Below are 18,432 nucleotides of genomic sequence, written 5' to 3' on the forward strand. Positions count from 1 at the left end.
CTATGGCCTCTAGATAATACTTATAGAAAACTGCCTTATCTATTTGTGGTCAACTGGACATTTGGGAATAGTACCGGATTTTAAATCGTTTTTATCTAAAATTATATGCCACCAGCAAAAAATTTGTTAGTGGGAACAGATACTGCAGGCATGCTTGGGAGTGAGGGTAACCTGCAAGTCACCATGTGGCGAGGTTCTGCAAGCGATCTCATCTGCACTCCACTCTCTCATTGCTTCCTGTTAGTAACTGTACTAACAAGGAATGTTCGTGACTTGTCCGTGGGGAGTTAAAACCAGTCTCTTCATGAATTTAGAATAGAAACAAAATGCATTTATTTCTTAATATCATTGAAAAGCCACAACTGACATTTTAGCTGTTGGTAGTGATACCCTCTTTGCAGTGCTACTGGCCTGTGATCTCATTATCTCACTGGAAGGCTTTCAGGCTCTTTCATTTGGCCAGTGCTCTCCATTTTGGATGGATATAAGAAAAAGCTGCTTAACATTTATGTTCTTTTTTAGAACAGATGAGGTGACAACAGTACATTCTCACCAATTTCTGCATTTTACTTTGTCTAACTCTAGATGATATTTTCTTCTGAATAAAAATCTCTAAATTTCCTGTCTTAAGTGATTTGAGTAGTGCTGTTCTGTACTGTAAATAGTTGCTGTGTTTTATTCTACAGTTGTGTGATTGGCACTGATGAATGAAGTGATCTGTATGTAAATACATATTACCAAAAGCAGAGCTTGTAGCAGTGCATACTATCAAAATTGACGAGCACTCCATTAGAAGACTGTTTTCTGTTGCATGTAACTTAGTGAAAAGTCAGCTGTGGAGGCTGAAATTTTGTGTGCTGCCTTTCATTCTGAGAAGAATTTCATCCATTTCAGGGACATGGTTGACATAATTAAAAACTGAGGACCGATAAATTACTGAAGTGCTTTCAAATGGGGATTTAAGTATTTAGCAAGAGAAACGTTACTCTCAGCCATCACTGTCCAATTTGGGCAACTTGCAAATGTTGCAGTTTGCACACAAATGGTAACTCAACAGTATTGAGCAGCAAATGTCACCACAGTTGCCATCCTCACTAAACAGATTTAAGTCCTCCAAGCTTTTAGAGCCTTACCTGTGTGTTCATATTCATTGTGGCCAAAGACAGATAGTCTACCTTTCAGTATGTCTGAGCTTTCTGCTGCTGGAAACCAGGGTATGCAGTTGCAAAAATTGTGCACAGGAAGAATATCTCTTGTTTTGATAAGTTCCTTCTTTACATGTGGGCAGTGAGGAGGAGGAAGAGTCATAACCTACATGGGAGAAAAGGGAGAAGAGAAAAAGTAGCCAGGACTAAAAGGTGTGACTGGGAGAACCACAGCTCCTGTCTGGCACGGGAAGATAGTTTTGGTCTTGGTAGGAACACTAAAATTGGTAAAGGAAGCAAGTAGGGACTTATGAGTAAAAAATTAAATTGCAAGACTTACTAAGGGTGGGGGCAGGAGACTAAGGGCAAGAAATGACACTTAGAGTATTCAAAAATTGTCCAGAGTTCATATAGCATTTTGGAGATGCACTTACACTCCATCCTTGTTTTCAGGATAGTCAGGTTGAGAATGGGGCATTGCATGATTAAGTTCTGATACTCAAAACTGCAAATGTCTCTTAATATTTAAAATACTGTGTAATACTATGCCATTAATGGGTATCCGAATTACTTGAAATGAGTAATTTAAATGTTTGTGCCTTATATGCAGGATTGTAAACAGAATAAAACCAACTCAACTTACAAGGAGGTTTCTGAATATTATGTTTTTATTTCAAAACTGGTGAATATCAGTGAAAAGCAGTGAAGATGTTAATGTTTTCACAGCAGACTGGGGAGTTCTACAATAAAGTAATAATGCAATCCTTACTTGCATATGTAGGGCAGTATGAATAAGGAGAGAGAAGTTCATTTACCTTTCAAGTAGATGGAATTACTGCTGGGAAGGTGAAAATGATTGGGAAATAACACTTGAAAAAAAGAAACATGTTGCTGGAGCTATTTAATTTGCTAGAGGAGCCTAGACGTTGATATTATCTGTATGTGAAGCATAATACATTCTTGAGTATCTTCATTGTTAAGGTACACACAAAGTATCCAGTGACTGGAAGATGAAACTAGGTGAATTCGGATGTCAAATAGTCTCCACATTCAACATGTGGAATATAAGTAGCCCTTGGAAGAATCTGCTGAGGAAAAGATCTTCCACACCAAATGTATTTTCTCTTTCAAGCAGGAATTAGTTTAGGAAAGTTCATTGTCCTACATTTTTACTGTGGTCAGAAAAGACAGTTGCAATGACCACTTTTTGCTTCCGTAGCTTTGAAATTTGTTAATTGTGCATCATCATTAACAACTGGACAATAAGGATGCAACAGGCTATCAAACAACCAATTAACTGAGTAGCTCTCCATCCAATGTAATGATAAAAATGAGACTAGAGGATAGCACTGAATAAAGTAGTAACAGTAAAAGACAATAACTGGGGCATCATTTGTTTTAATCACAACTGTAGTTCTTTAAAGAATACACTGTTTGCAAAAGTGCTGAGTGTGGCTTCAGACTAAGATAAGCTCTCATGGTGATAATTCTGCTTCATTATTGTAAATTATGTCTGTGGTGGACAATAGACCCAGGACAGTTATAGCACTACTTAAACTCCAGGAATGACAAATTCTGAGAGTGCATCCTGATAAAACTGATGTACTGAGAAAGCTGGGCTCAGTTTCAAAAACAATAGTTGCTTCAGCATGCTCATTTGCAGATGCTGTTCTCAAGATAACTTTCCAAGTCATGGATTCTCAGTACTTTCTGCAAACTTACTCCCACTGGTATCTGTTTCCTGTCTTGAAATTGGCAGTGAACTGCTGTTTCTTTGTTTGAGGTTTGTTTTTTAATTTTTTTTTCAGAGATTATTTAACGGTTGTCTCACAATTGCACTGTAACACAAAGCCTCTTAGACTTAGAGTGTGGTCTTTGTATTTGTAGAAGCCTTTAAAATGACATATTCAAATAAAGATACAGCTCTTGAAAGAGGAAGTATAGGAATAATGATTTTTATTTGCATTTTTCTTTTCTAATTCTAGCACCCTCTATGCCACCATATGAACTTGAAACACCTTTGAATCAAACTGACAGCACTGTGACAGTCTTGCTGAAACCTGCACAGAGCAGAGGCGCTCCTGTCAGGTACTGGGGGAAAAAATCTTCGTAAAATTAAAACCAAATTGATTAATTTCTTGAACATGTTTTCTGGGCATTTTCTACACAGCAATCAGTGTCTAAATTCATGTCTGTATTAGCTCTAATTAAATTAAGAAACTGAAGAGAATGAAAGTGCTTTGATGTTGAGGGTTCATGTATTGTTTAAAGGATTTGATCCCGATGCAAGTGGCTTGTTCTTTGAAGATAAGGAACAAAGCCATAGTTCTGTTGTGTGGGTGGCTTCTTTAAGGTAATTGCTTACTGCAGTGTTATAAGTTCAAGGGCATATCACATTTTTTATGCTGAGCTACTGTCTTTAATATTCAGTTTTCTTGTTTACTTCACAGATTTAAGATAGTCAACTCTTAGTAAGTTAGCCAGTTTAAACAGTATGTACTGTAACATTCATAGTGTATTTACATTATTTGACCATGATAGCAAAAATAATAATTTAAAAAATCAGCCTGGAAAAACAGTAGCTTGTATTCTTTAGTGTTATATAGCACCTATTAATGAATTTCCAATTTTCAGAGGTTTATTTCACTGCCAGATATACATGGTACTGTGTAAGTTCCTCATTGACTAGAATAAATGATGCCTGCTTTTCAGTGAAGAAAACAGAGGGATAGTTAGATTATTTTGAATGAGAACCACTAATGAGTTCTTTATTTAGATGAAAGACTTTTCAAAGCTTTAGGATGCTTTTCATTTTGGCTCATTGTGTATCCTTGTTAATTTTTTCATTACTGTAGGAAGAGTTTCCATCCAAACTGATCAAGTACTTTCATCCTGATTATAAGGTTTTTGTTAATTTCTGTTTGTCTGGGAAATACAGATCTGATATTCTCACATACGCATGAATGAAAATAAATGTTCTTTAGGTTTCTTAAGACTATTCAGTGTTTCATATAATTAGGGGCTTTTTTACTATTTGCTGTATATATTACGTATACATGGGGATGCGTTTAGGAAATGTTACCCAGTCGGTCATTCAGGCAGCTTTTTGAAAAAGAAAATGTAACACTTCAGGAAAGTCTGAACCACCCAAGGTAGAAAGCAGAAAACATTAGAGCACATTTAATGAAACTGATTTAGCAGGTTAGATTAGAAACAGAATTACTTGATGTTTGTCTTACTTTATCTCACAAAGCTATAATGTACTCCTAAATTCAAGAATCTGGATTAAAATAATACAAGTTGGAGTCATTGTTGTTTAAACATGAACATATTAGGCCATTAATAAAAAATGGTTTCATTCCTTTTATCTGCATCATGAACTAAAGATGATTGACTGCTATAGCAGTAGTGACAGATCAGAAACTTTACTGACAATAGAAAGGAGCTCATTAGGAGATTAAAGTGGGGCGAATAAGAGGATGAGAGGATAGGCAAATAGGAGGAGAGATTTAAAGAGACGTGAGGCTGTAGAACTGACAGATGAACAAACAGCAACAAATTTACTGAGGTCCTTTGCAACAGGTCTTAAAATAAAAGGAATGCTGACTGCAAACTCACAGTGTAAATGCTGAGTGCAGCAGAGAGTGAAAATGAAAGCAAGAATTTCTTAATACTTCTAACGTTTTATTGTGCATTCCACTCTCAAGCACACTGCATGCAGAACACATTCTGCATATGGATTTTATCATCTTAGTCTGTATTCATTGGCTGTTAAAAGTTTAGTCATACTTCATTTATCCACACCACTAAGCAAGATGCCTCGTCTATTGATTCTACTACAGCTACCCGCTTGGTTAATGCAGATTTTTGAAACTGCACTAAACTAGCAGTGTAAATGATTGTTGTTCTTTTATTGATCAGCACATCAACCATGATTCATAGAATTCTTTAATTCCTGAGATAGATAAGGAGAGCAGAAATTCTGCCATTCAAGTCAACAAAGCTGATACCTGAGGTTGTTTGGAATTGCAGCTTTTTTCTGTGATTAAATTTTTTTTCTCTGTTTAAATATGAAAAATCTTGGTATCTTACACCATTTGGAATCCACACACAACCACCACAACATGAAAGAAGAGAAGAGGCAGTGCTGGTTGTTTAAATATTGATTCAAAAAGCAGACTTTATAGAAATGTTCAAAAAGCTCTGTTTACAATGATAAAGTACACATTAATCATGAAGGCCAAATGGCATTCCAGGTTGTTTTAGAATTCATAAGACGGGACATGATTAAAATGTATTTTGTCAGATTTTTAATACTACAAATACTGCTTACTTTGTCTTCAATTTCAGGTACAGCATGTTTTTTGTCTGTTGTTATGTTTATTGCAAGGAGATTAGTTCAGAATTATATATGTTTAAAGCAGTAATGCATTCAGTAGCGATGAATGGATGCACTTCTTTAACAGCTGGCTAAGCTATTTTGATTTTTAGAATGATTGTAATTTGCAAGGCTTAAATTAAACAAAAAAAGTTTAAGATGATGTCTATGTGGAAATTGTGTAATATATCTTTTATTGTGGATATTCTCTTTTATTCATATATATGTCTGAAAGAGTCAGTGAAGTTTTACAGAATTTGTATAAAAAGCATACAAATGCAAGTTTTTTTTCTGTGAGGACTCTTGAACATCTGTTGGGGGGGACTCACTCTTCCAAGGCAATGATAATTGTATCTTTTACTTTTTTAGGGCAAATTAGCCGAAAGTTTAGAAGACTCTATAGCCAAATTGTCTGCCAATGTATAGATTGGTCGGTTCCATATACTTCAACTAAGAAATGCTGATTTATTGCTAAGATGTGGCTCATACACAGAAATGGGAACTGTAATGCTCAGTGACTGTATGTATTTGGTGTTATTTATATATTCATCTGTGTTAGAAAAAGCTGTAGATTGTTTGCCACATTTCATTATAAAAGGTTCTTGTGGCCTTCTCTGAAAAAGTTTTCCTTCAAGCTTTTAGCTTCAGTGGGGAGAAGGAAGTATTCTTTACTGCACCTATTTCCATTCAGTCTTGCAATGATAAAGGTCAAATGTTTCCATGTCTTTTATCTGTTTAGATAAGCAGCAGAATGTCCCCATATCACATCCTCCTGCTATTCTGTGCCTCATCCTCAGAAAGCTTTAATAGTAAACATCTCAAAGATTTTGGCCCAGATAATACCAGAACTGCCTGGTGATAGCAAGCACTCTGGGAGCAGCAGACTGGGGAAAAAAGCAAGGTGGATGAGAAAGAAAGCAAGAACATCCAGGCTCTAGTCTGCCTTCTGATCTCTTTTTCATATTACATTGCAGAGTTTGGCTCAGCTGGATTTGACCCAGCTTCTGATCAGTTAGTGGCTCACTCAGCCAACCTTTCTGCTCTTACAGATCCCACAGGCAGTTGGTACTTTCCTCTTAAAGTCAGAGAACAGGATGGCCAAATGTGCTAGCTGGCAAAGTCCTGTGGATGCAGTACTTTGGGATGCCAGAGTACTATTTCCTGCTCTGTGTGTGGGTCAGTCCAGCAACACCTGTGGCTGCAAAGCCCAGGTAGGAGGAGAGGGAGGGAATTGCAGCAATTGCCTAGTAGTATAATTTAAAAGTAGCTTAAAGAAAACTTGCAGAAGGAAGCAAGTGAACTTTGAATTGTGTGAGTTGAAAGCTGTGTTCTAGAGCGAAGGCAATCTGTGTACTCTCCATGCATGCCCTCTGTCATCTGTGTGCCCAGCTTCTTCAATATGCATAAGTAAGAACTCTACTGGGAAAATAAAGCAAACATCTCTTTATTTGAAGTGCTTAGTTTTGAAATGTACTTTTACTCTCTCTACCCTGAAGAAGTAACATATATTTCAGCTCAGAAGGCCACAATAAGCTATTAAGTATTTTGGGGTACAACTGAAAACTATGGCAGAAATTTCAAGCTACATATTATTTAAAGTGATAAGCACACCTTTCTACTACTTCATCAGAGCAACACTTCATGAGATGTTCAGATTGCCTAAATTCCACAGAGACTGACATTTCTTATTGACCTTATCCAGACTTTTAAAGGTACCCTTTAAATACTTGGTTTGTTGCCACAGGTGTAATGAAGGCCATCTGCACATGGTTCCTGGAATAGGAACGGTATGATTCAAAGGAAGATGCATAGTGTAATGAAACTTTTGTCAGCCCAAGTCCAGGGAGTACTTCATTCTGTATGTGGCTTAGCCATTTCGACAACACTCATAGTGGAATTTTTAAATGAATGACAGAGGGCACCTAATTCCTGCCCACTGACCTGTAGTAGGAAGGAGTAAGTTAAACTGAGGGTGTCATCTTTGAAATGGAGACTCATGTGATACAACAGTTCCTTTCCAGAACCACCATGCACTACACACAAAGCAGAGATCACAATTGCCTTCCTTTTGCTGTCACACACATTATAAGGCAGGAGGATATGTCCTGAGGTCTCATCTCTTTCCTTCAGCATGACTGGTGCTATGAGGACCAGCTTTCCACGTGTCTGGACATTGTCTCTACTTTGTCACTGTTTCTACTCCCTCGTAGGCTGGCAGCAGGTTCTTTCACTCCTTGTGCCTCATCAATTAGGTCGTGCATACACCTCCATATGAAGAAATGGGATCATCTGAAGCCTGAGAGAGCTTTTTTCAGGACCCTCCAATCTGACAGACAGCCTTCCAGAGAAGCTATTGACTACCATTATTAATGAAATGTACCATCTTTACAAAAACACTGAACTGGTCAGGAGATCAGCGGATTAAGTTGTTTCCCTCACAGTCAAGAAGTCCAAACAAAAGCTAGCAAGCTAGCCAGGGTGTTTGGAAACATGTGGCAGGTATCACTGGAACCCACAAAGTAGCAGTGTTTCAAACGCTCTGAATACAAAAGTTTGAGGATATTTTCCATACCTTTGAAAATAACACAAACCACTTTCATTGGTATTGTGATCACATGGCAGCCACAGGCTGAAAGAAGAGGTCCTCGTATCTCAGTCTGAGTTTCTGTGTTGCATAGTAAGAGTGCAGCATTAATTCCCTTGCATAAATTATGGAGACAGACATAATGACTATGTTTATAAATTCAGGATACACGAAGGAGTGAGTTTTGAAATGGGAGAATGCTGATTTGTACGATAAAAGATGGGTTAGTGTTCCGTGTGGGCAAAAACATTGCAACAGCACATGCAAATAAAGGCTTTGCAATATCTCTACTTTTAGCTTTCACAATTCCTCTCACAATTCCTGCTTTGCACAAGTCCTGTGGGGAGAGGCTGAGGGAGGTGGGCTTGTTTAGTCTGGAGAAGAGGAGGCTCAGGGGTGACCTCATCACTCTCTACAACTGCCTAAAAGGAGGTTGTAGCCAGGTGGGAGCTGGTCTCTTCTCTCATGCAGTCAGCAACAGGACAAGGGGGCACGGGCTTATGCTCTGCCAGGGATGTTTAGGTTGGATATGAAAAAACCTCTCCCTATGGGGAGAGGCTGAGGGAGCTGGTGTTGTTTAGCCTGGAGAAGAGGAGGCTCAGAGGTGACCTCATCACTGTCTAGAACTACCTGAAGGGAAGTTATAGCCAGGTGGGGGCTGGTCTCTTCTCCCAGGCACTCAGCAATAGGACAAGTTCATTCTATGATTCTATGATTGTGTAATGCTGGCATGTTGCTGTAATTTCCTGCTGTTACCAGTGACTTCACGTGATAATGCAGTAATGAGAGAAAAAAAAGAAGACATCTGAGGAGAGAAATAACAGAACTGTACATTATCCAGTGGAATTTGGAAAACTTCCCAATAAAATGAAAAGTGAACTTTGGCCTTTCAAGAGCTCACTAATAAAACAATCTGGATATTTGGTGGATTCATGATAAAGAAATGGTTGTGTTTGATAGGATAACTTCATGTTCAAGTAGCTTAACTAACTCAATACATTGAAATGCTGTGTTCAAAATACAGCCATTTGAAATACTGTGAGACCACAAAGTTTAAAGAGCATGAAGGGAACTTACATTCGTTAATTTACTCACCACAAGCATCATTTCCATTGTTTAAGGATCTGTAACCATGGAGGCCTGAATTGTATGCTGTAAGGTCAGCTCTTTCCAAATAATAGTTTTGCAACCTGCAAGGCAACCAGTAAACTTGTTTGAGGATGTCTGTGGTACCGAAGGGACTGGAGTTTATTAATGCCCGTAATTGTCACTTCTTTATAGCAACGAGTATAATTATTTACAACAGAAAGGTCAATTTCAGTTTCATTGATTTAACAGTGCAATAATTACTTATGCTGTAAAAATGGTGTAATTTTCTTTTGTTATGCAGGAGATCTTGTCCTTGCTAGCTTTTGTTTGGACTTCTTGACTGCCAGGGAAACTCAAACTTGAGTTAAAAATTACGGTAGATGTTGCCTGGACATGCTTGGTACAGCTTCATATGTCCTGCTGGCTTGCTCAGAAATTTCCGTGATCTTTTTCCTGTGACTTCTCACGTGGTCCCTGGGTAGAGGAGTACTGATCCATGATTTCTTTAAGTACAAACTTGTGTCACTGAGAATCCAGCGCATAAAGTGTCATTTAGCAATTAATAGAAATTAATCCATGATAAATAAAGCAAGCTAGACCAACTCAAGAATAAAACTCACTAATACTTTCTCACCCATGTGGGGTATAATGAACAACTGAAAAATTTGCTGGACTGTTGCAAGATTCTGCTCTTTTGTTTCTTTTTAACCTTCCTTCTACATGCTGACCTTAAGTAAGTTGCATAATTCCTAATGATAGCCTTCTCTGTTGCGTACCTCTCATTCTGACAGCATAGCAGTCTAGTTCAGCTAGGCTAGTTCTCTGCTAAGATCCTGTGGTGCACTGGGCTTTTCTAACCTCCCTAGTAAAGGCTGAAGTCTAGCAGCATTTTAACCAGTGAATCATAAGCTCTTGGAACTCAGCCATGTTGCTGGCTCTGGACTGCCAACTTCAGTCAGAATTGATAAAAAGTGTTTTTCCTAAATGTGCTTACTAAAATGAACAACTCAGTCTCTGAGCTTACAAGGAACAGACTGGGGTCATTTTTTCATGATCCCTTTCTAAGAATGGCTACTCAGTGCTCAGATTAATATACTTGAGTTCAGATTTCAAGTGTGAATATTTACTAGTAAAAATTTTATGCTCAGTACCATTCTCTTCTACTGAGGCCAACTGGCTAAAACCAGTACACATTTATACTGCAGAGCTCCTAGGCACTGCCACCACCCCTTACAGATTGCTAGTTGGGAATGGGCCCTGATTCATGTCTAGAAATTTTGGGAAGAGTGGTAGCTGGCTGATGCCACAGCCCTGCTAGGGACCTTTCAAACCATTTAACAGGGAGACAGTGTTGCATATGTGGCTTAGATGGATTCTAGGCAGCTCACTGTTAGCAAGTATGAGCCACCAATCTGTTTTCAAGTATTACTATGTTTTCAGTAGACCATTAGAAACCTCTGACTAGAAGTACAAAGTTCCTAAAGCTCTGCCTAGGCAAACAAAAGACCTGAAGTCCATGTTCGTTTCTCATGGGAATTTTCCATTTTAAATGGTATTTAAAAAGAAAAGCAGAAATTGGACAGGTTTCTTTGTGAATGCTCTCCTGGTTCTCTGATTCTTCTTGTATTTTTGTTTCCATGCTAGGCTAGCCTCAGCAGGAGGCCTCAGTAGGGCTGTACAGATAGCTGGGGTGTGGGAGCAGCATGGTGAGAGCTTCTCAGGTTAAAAAACAGTGTTGAACCTCAGACTCTGGTTTCTGAGAACATGCTAGAGTTGTTAGGTTATTGTGGGAAAAGCTGGTATGACTGTCACGTGTCTCACCAGACAACTGAGACATTTGTGTCTTAAGCAAATACAGTAAAGCCCCAAATAACCTGTCTTTTAGGTCTTTAAATGTAAGCATCTACTTCTGGCTGAATATAGTAAGTTCCTGAGTTAAACAGTGCATTGATCATCCCATAGAGACAGCATGAGACTGTCTTGTCAGAGTAGCCTCCTGGAATTGCAAAGGGACATGTTTCTCCCACTGAGTGTGTAGGGGGCTCAAATGTAGAATCATAGAATCATAGAATCATAGAATCATAGAATCATAGAATCGATTGGGTTGGAAAAGACCTCCAAGATCATCGAGTCCAACCCTTGGTCCAACTCTAGCTCATTTACTAGATCATGGCACCCAGCGCCACGTCCAATCTGCATTTAAAGATCTCTAGGGATGGTGAATCCACCACCTCTCCGGGCAGCCCATTCCAATGCCTGATTACTCTCTCTGTAAAAAATTTTTTTCTGATATCCAACTTAAATTTCCCCTGGCAGAGCTTAAGCCCATGCCCCCTTGTTCTATTGCTGAGTGCCTGGGAGAAGAGACCAGCCCCCACCTGGCTATAACTTCCCTTCAGGTAGTTATAGACAGTGATGAGGTCACCTCTGAGCCTCCTCTTCTCCAGGCTAAACAACCCCAGCTCCCTCAGCCTCTCCCCATAGGACTTGTGCTCCAGTCCCTTCACCAGCCTTGTTGCTCTTCTCTGGACCCGCTCCAGCATCTCAATATCCTTTCTGAACTGAGGGGCCCAGAACTGAACACAGTACTCAAGGTGTGGCCTCACCAATGCAGAGTACAGGGGAAGGATCACTTCCCTGGTCCTGCTGGCCACGCTATTTTTGATACAGGACAGGATCCCATTGGCCTTCTTGGCCACCTGGGCACACTGTTGACTCATGTTGAGCTTCCTGTCAATTAGTACTCCAAGGTCCTTTTCTGCCTGGCTGCTCTCCAGCCACTCTGTGCCCAGCCTGTAGCGCTGCAGGGGGTTGTTGTGGCCAAAGTGCAGGACCCGGCACTTGGCCTTGTTGAACTTCATCCCATTGGAATCAGCCCATCTCTCAAGTCTATCCAGATCCCTCTGCAGAGCCCTCCTGCCTTCCAGCAGGTCGACACTCCCTCCCAACTTGGTGTCATCAGCAAATTTGCTGATGATGGACTCAATCCCCTCATCTAAATCATCAATAAAGATGTTAAACAGGACTGGACCCAACACAGACCCCTGGGGAACACCACTGGTGACTGGCCGCCAGCTGGATGCAGCTCCGTTCACCAGCACTCTCTGGGCCCGACCCTCCAGCCAGCTCTTAATCCAGGAGAGGGTACACTTGTCCAGGCCATGGGCTACCAGCTTTTTCAGGAGTATATTATGGGAGACAGTATCAAAGGCCTTGCTGAAGTCCAGATAGACCACATCCACAGCCTTCCCCTCATCCACCAGGTGGGTCACCTGATCGTAGAAAGAGATCAGGTTGGTCAGACAGGACCTGCCCCTCCTAAACCCATGCTGGCTGGGTCTAATCCCTTGTCCACCCTGAAGGTGCTGTGTGATTGCACTCAGGATGAACTGCTCCATAACCCTGCCAGGCACAGAGGTCAGGCTGACAGGCCTGTAGTTGCCAGGGTCCTGCTTGCAGCCCTTTTTGTGGATTGGGGTGACATTCGCCAACCTCCAATCATCTGGGACCTCCCCAGAGAGCCAGGACTGTTGGAAGATGATGGAGAGCGGTTTGGCAAGCTCTTCTGCCAGCTCCTTCATCACCCTGGGATGGATCCCATCTGGTCCCATAGACTTGTTAGGATCCAGCTGGCTCAGTAAGTCGGTCACTATTTCCTCCTGGAATACAGGAGGGGTATTCAGCTCCCTCTCCCTGTCTACCAGCTCCAGAGGCCAGGTGTATTTCTAGGTGCCTGCCTTGAGAGAAAGAGGTGTTTAATGGAGGGACCATAATGAAAGAGTTATGAACATCACTGGAAATTACTTCATTGTATGATATTTTTGAGAGGGTACTCAATTTGTACATACCCAAGTTCAAATGCAGACCAACCAGAGCACTCCTTGAATATGTAAGAAAGAGATGGTGTTGTGCTTACTGAAGTGTGCCAGGGATTTATTTTCATTTTACTGTGTACTGTGGAAGGATTGAAGGGGGAGTATGTGAGTCGGCTTCATTTCCCTGAATGGTTGTTGAACAGGATTATGTGGGGATGTACTTTCTGGAGACATTTTGAAGTCATTTTCTGACAGTGTGTATCACATAGCTATATGTTAGTTTGTAGCCACAGTGCTGAGTGACCCATTCTAAATTCCTGTAAAACTAGTTAGGAGTTGTCAGGCACATATAACCCATTGCTGTCTCTGGGAACTTTCACTGTCGATCTTATTGTGTATTACATATGTGCACTTCCCATATCCTTGTCTTTGTGAAATTATATTTTCCACAGTGGCTTGTCATCTTACCTCAGTTCTTCTGTTTTTGTGAAGGTTTGAATCCCATTGGTCTTTTTGCTCTGGAGTGGTAGGTGCCAAAGTGAGGTGTCTATAGTTGAAAAGTATGGTGTCACTTTTGGTGTTTGTTCACCTATTTGACGAAATAAGCACTCAAGTCATGTTTGCCGGTCGTACTGGAAACCATATCTTCCTGGATACTGTTAGTACTGAAGCCTTGGCAATGTTGCACATTAATCTTCCTGTTCTCTAGCTATGTCATGTATTTTATATTTTTTATGGTTCTCGAGTTTCAGTTCCTTTTCTTTTGTATTAAAATTATCTGTTTTTAAGTGGTTCACAAGAACTCTAAAGCAGTGACCATGATACAAGTACATGTTCACTGTGCTGTATTGTGAAGTACTGAATTATCAACTGAGAGGTGACCCAATGACATTTTGAGTATTTTGTTTACAGATATCAAATATAAATATAACACATTGTAATCCATTTAACAGTAATCCTGCCTGCAGCACTGGATTGGAATGTTGCACAGAAAATATTGAATAGCCTTCGGGACGAGATGCAAAGGTTGCATTTATGAGCTAATAACAAACATGCACGTTTTAAGATAGAGGCTCATTTTTGGAAATAACAGAGAAGACAAAAGTGTATATGGAAGGCTTCCAGTGTGCCTGTGAATCATCAAAATATGGCATGACTGTGAAACAGGCAAATAGACTACACATCAGGTGGGATTTCCAGCAAAGGGTACAAGCTATGAACACCATTGTACAAGACACTGGTAGTGCCTCAGGTGAACTCCTGTGCCTAATGCTGATCTACCAAGAAATAGCAGTGGATCATTATGGCATAAATGGTCAGGGAAAACCTGTGTTACATATAGAAGGACCAGGAGAATTCAACTTGTTTCAGCTAGCCAGTTAAGGCCAAGAGAAGACATGGTTATTTCCTGAAAATGCTTCTGAGAAATGAACTTTGGAGCAGAAGGAGAGTAATTTCAATTCAGCGATCATGTACATATATATATATATGTTTTTATATATATATAAACAGTTCAATATAAATTCTCTACCCAGTGGTGAACTGAAACAGATACATATACGTGTCAGGAAGGTGATGCTACTTAAGTTTATATAAATGATTATGAGATGTGGCATTGTGTGAGGGTTAGTCACACAGCAGTGTGGTCCCCAGAGTCTTTTTTTCAGTTTTCTGTATGTGACAATCCCATAAGAGACCACAAGCTTTTGTCAAGATTCTCACACAGACCAGGGCTGTCTATGCAACAGGGAACCGAAATTCAGCAGGGCCTTTCTCATACACAGAAAAGTAGCACAGTACCATAATAACAACTTCTGCAACACAGAAGTAACTGGTACGACTTTATTGCCTTTTCTAAAGATTCTTTGATAATAGTGCATTTTCATACTGCCATTGACCTTAGGATTTTTTTCCAGTATTATGCATTTTAAGCAAGTTTGTACAAACCCTTTTTTCACTAGCAAACACTAAATGGCTGCATTAAAAAAAGATTGTTACTAATGCATAAATGTATGGCAGGAGGACTGTGGTTTCCAGGACAAAGTAATTTGGGGCAATTTCTAACTCTCAATGTAAATAATAGTTGATTGAACCATTCTGTGTGTACTAAAGCATTTTGATCATGAATTGCAAGCAAGCAAGTAAATGTTCTTACTTAATATTAAGTAATTTTAAAGGAAACAAAAAGATAAAGAGGAACGTACATGGAAAGAGGAAGAAAAGCTACAAATGCACTCCGAGTGAAACACTGTCATTTCTCACACTGGATGCTGAAGGAGTATTCGTTTTACTGAACATTAAGATGAAAACTTTCTTCTGTTTTACTGTTCATTTAAGTAGGAAAGGAAATCACTGGCATTTACAACAAGCATCATGACTCTAAAGCACTGCTAAGCAAAAGCTAATCTGCTCAACTGGATTACATTAAATGACATAAAGAAACATTAGAGTCGCTTACTGGGCTCTACAACTGAAAGCAATGACTTTAGTCAGGAGCAGGATAAAAGCCTCAGCCTAAAACAGTCTCAGAAAGTGGTAGGATAGATGTCTAAGGCATTATAAAAGTGTTGAACTTGGGGAGAAATTACCGTGGGGAAATCAGATGAGGATGGATGAATTAGCTGCATTCTCACATCTAGTGTTGAAGCTGTTTTCAAGATTAGCCTCATAGAGTAGCAGAAACACAAGGCCAAAATCTCATCTGTATTTAACAGTTGTGCTAATCCTGAACTGTGCAGAATCTTTTATCTACGGCCAGATTTCCTGTGGGAAGAGTTGTACGATGTCATGCTGCCAAGGTTTTTATGCCACCTAATCCTAGCAGAGTCATTCCCAGTGCAGGGAGAAGGAAGAGTTATACCTTCACTGACAAAATAGAAGGTCAGCCTTGTATTTATCCACAGAAGTCCTGAGAAACTGGGGACCATGCCACAAAAACTGACTTGCTTTCTGTGTCTGCCTGCATCATTCTGCACTGCTTATTAAAGTGCCCTGCAGAGCCTTTTTGTAGAAAAGAAAGGATGAAAATGAACACAGTAATCTCCCTTTCCAAATTGCTGGACCGGAACCCACTGCATTTAAGTTGTGGAAAGAGATGATAGCATTGACAGGCAAGAATTTTATTGTGATTATTTTTGCTGTGGTCCTGCTCTCCCTCAACAGAGTCGGCAGGAAAAATGTGTCTGTGCCTTGGGTTGTTGCAGTGATAACGCTTGCCTTTGCAGTTGCAACTGAAGCACAGGCATATGCTGCTTTCCACCAATCTCTCATGGGAACAAAGCATCTGGCAGGAGAAAATGGACAAATGAGGCAGCATCTTAAATGACCAGAGCAGATCTGTTTGAGCCAGTCTGTCTGTGATCCATGTTGTATCCCCTCACTGAACGGATTAAAACCTTCATATCCTCTGTGAGTGCTTTAATGAGCAGCAGTTTTCAAGCTTTGAATCAAAAAACCTGTTGAAATTGGCTTGTGTATTCATTCAGCTGCCTCAGCAAATATTTTTTCTTTCTGTACAGTGCACAAACCAGCAGATTGCAGAGCATCCTTGAAAAAATGGAGGAAACAAGCATTCTCCCTCTGCTTAAAAACCACTCATTTTACTACAGCTATTTGCTTAATTCCCCAGCCCAATTCAGTAGTGAATTTCCAGTGCACAGCTTTGTAGAATAATATAAAGATTTTGTTCTTTTAGTGTTGACAGTGTCATTAATCCATTAGCTTGTCTCCTGCTCTAAATACTACTTCTTCTTTTCTATGTAACATCCAAGCTCCTTGATTAATATGCATGTGCATATTATTCTACATTCATAAGTAAAAGCTGTGCAACTGGCTGTAGTTATGCACATTGCATTTGCAGTGTCCACACCTAATGGACACTCTTCAGAGGATAGTCACAGAATTGCAGTGGTTTGTGGTTTACTGGAAAATATTGAAGTACAATACTGGTTACTTGTAATCTGTTTTTCTTAATAGAATTTTTTTTTATTTGTAAAACCCCAAAGATGTTGCACTGTGTGTGCAGATCTTTGTGTTGTGATTTTAAATCTCTACGCTCCATGTATGTTTTTCTTACCTTTTGCAAACTGCATCTCTAGAAATTTGTGGAGAACAGAATGAGAACCACTGCTCTAGGATGCAGCGTCACATATAATAAACAGAAATTGGGAGTTGAATACAGGAGAATGAGCAATAGTATATCTTATCATTTACATATGGACTTATATCTGAGGAAATATTCCTATTCCTTAAGAACATCACATTATTTGTCCAAGTATTTTTTTCATTGTTCTTATCATTTAGTTCTGTGTAGCTGCTGATCTTCTTCATGGCGTTTGAGGAATCCTTGGAAGGAGCCCTGGATTTCTTTGAAAGTAGAAATTACTAGGGGAGGTTCTTGCATGACGACTGACACTTTTTTCCGTTACTCCATTCCTTTTAATCTCAGTGTATTATTTTATCCTATTCTATCCAGCTACTCAGAAGATTGTAGAATGGTAACAACATAGAGAATCACATAATCATAGAATCAGCTGGGTTGGAAGAGGCCTCCAAGATCATCAAGTCCAACTCTTAATCCAGCACCGCTGTGATTACTAGATCATGGCACTAAGTGCCACATCCAGACTGATCTTAAAAACCTCCAGGGATGGTGAATCCACCACCTCTCTGGGGAGGCCATTCCAATGTCTGATTACTCTCTCAGTAAAGAATTTCTTTCTAATAATAGTATAGTACTTACTTAAAAACAAATAAAGTTATTTAGTGGCAATGACATAACATGTTCATCCCATGTAGACTTAAAGAACTAGGATTGTCTGTGTCAAGTCAGAGTTGGCCTTCCTTTTTTCTTGGGTATCCATGTAAACTGGTCATTTAACCCTTGCTAGATCTATTCTTAACCAGTTTGGGAAGACTGTGGGTTTTGTCATATTTTATAATAAGTAAAATAGCTAGTTTGTTTCTTCTTTGCAACCTGGTTTTTGTAGCAGGATGGAACCAGGTGGAATCTGATGGTTCAGGTGCCTTCAATGACTTTTCTGGAGCTGAAAATGGATTGTAATGAATATTTATGTTCCAGTCAGAAGCAGACCTACAGTTTTCAAGCAGTAGTTAGCTTTCTTCGAGTATCAGAAAGTCAAGCATACGCTTTGAGAAATGCTGCTTCTGATTCTGATAAGATAGACTATGTGATGGCACAGATTGTTGGATATTGGTTTGCGTGTGTTCGACTCCTGGAATGTCCTTTTGTTTCTTTCTCATTGATCTGTACTTCAATACTGTTGTGTTACCAGTATTTTCTTCTGAGTCAGATTGAAAAGAAAGGATCAGTCAGCCCTGCCATGGCTTTCAGTTTTGAGTATTTCTATCAGACCTGTACTAGTTCAGCAGGAGGGACCAGTTAACACTGTGTGTGGGGTG

At 39.7% G+C, this 18,432-nt stretch overlaps 1 protein-coding gene across 13 annotated transcripts in view; it reads left to right on the forward strand.

Annotated features, from left to right (window-relative positions):
- The window catches only part of PTPRM (protein tyrosine phosphatase receptor type M), a 467,851-nt gene that overhangs the window by 257,271 nt on the left and 192,148 nt on the right, over nucleotides 1–18,432 (forward strand). For all 13 annotated transcript variants that reach the window (XM_071554784.1, XM_071554787.1, XM_071554785.1 and 10 more), the window contains exon 11: nucleotides 3,131–3,233. In XM_071554784.1, the coding sequence (XP_071410885.1) occupies nucleotides 3,131–3,233 (103 nt within the window). The remainder of the gene's footprint in view (nucleotides 1–3,130; nucleotides 3,234–18,432) is intronic.

Source organism: Pithys albifrons, chromosome 4 (assembly GCF_047495875.1).
Source record: "Pithys albifrons albifrons isolate INPA30051 chromosome 4, PitAlb_v1, whole genome shotgun sequence".
In the NCBI taxonomy this organism is placed as follows: domain Eukaryota; kingdom Metazoa; phylum Chordata; class Aves; order Passeriformes; family Thamnophilidae; genus Pithys; species Pithys albifrons.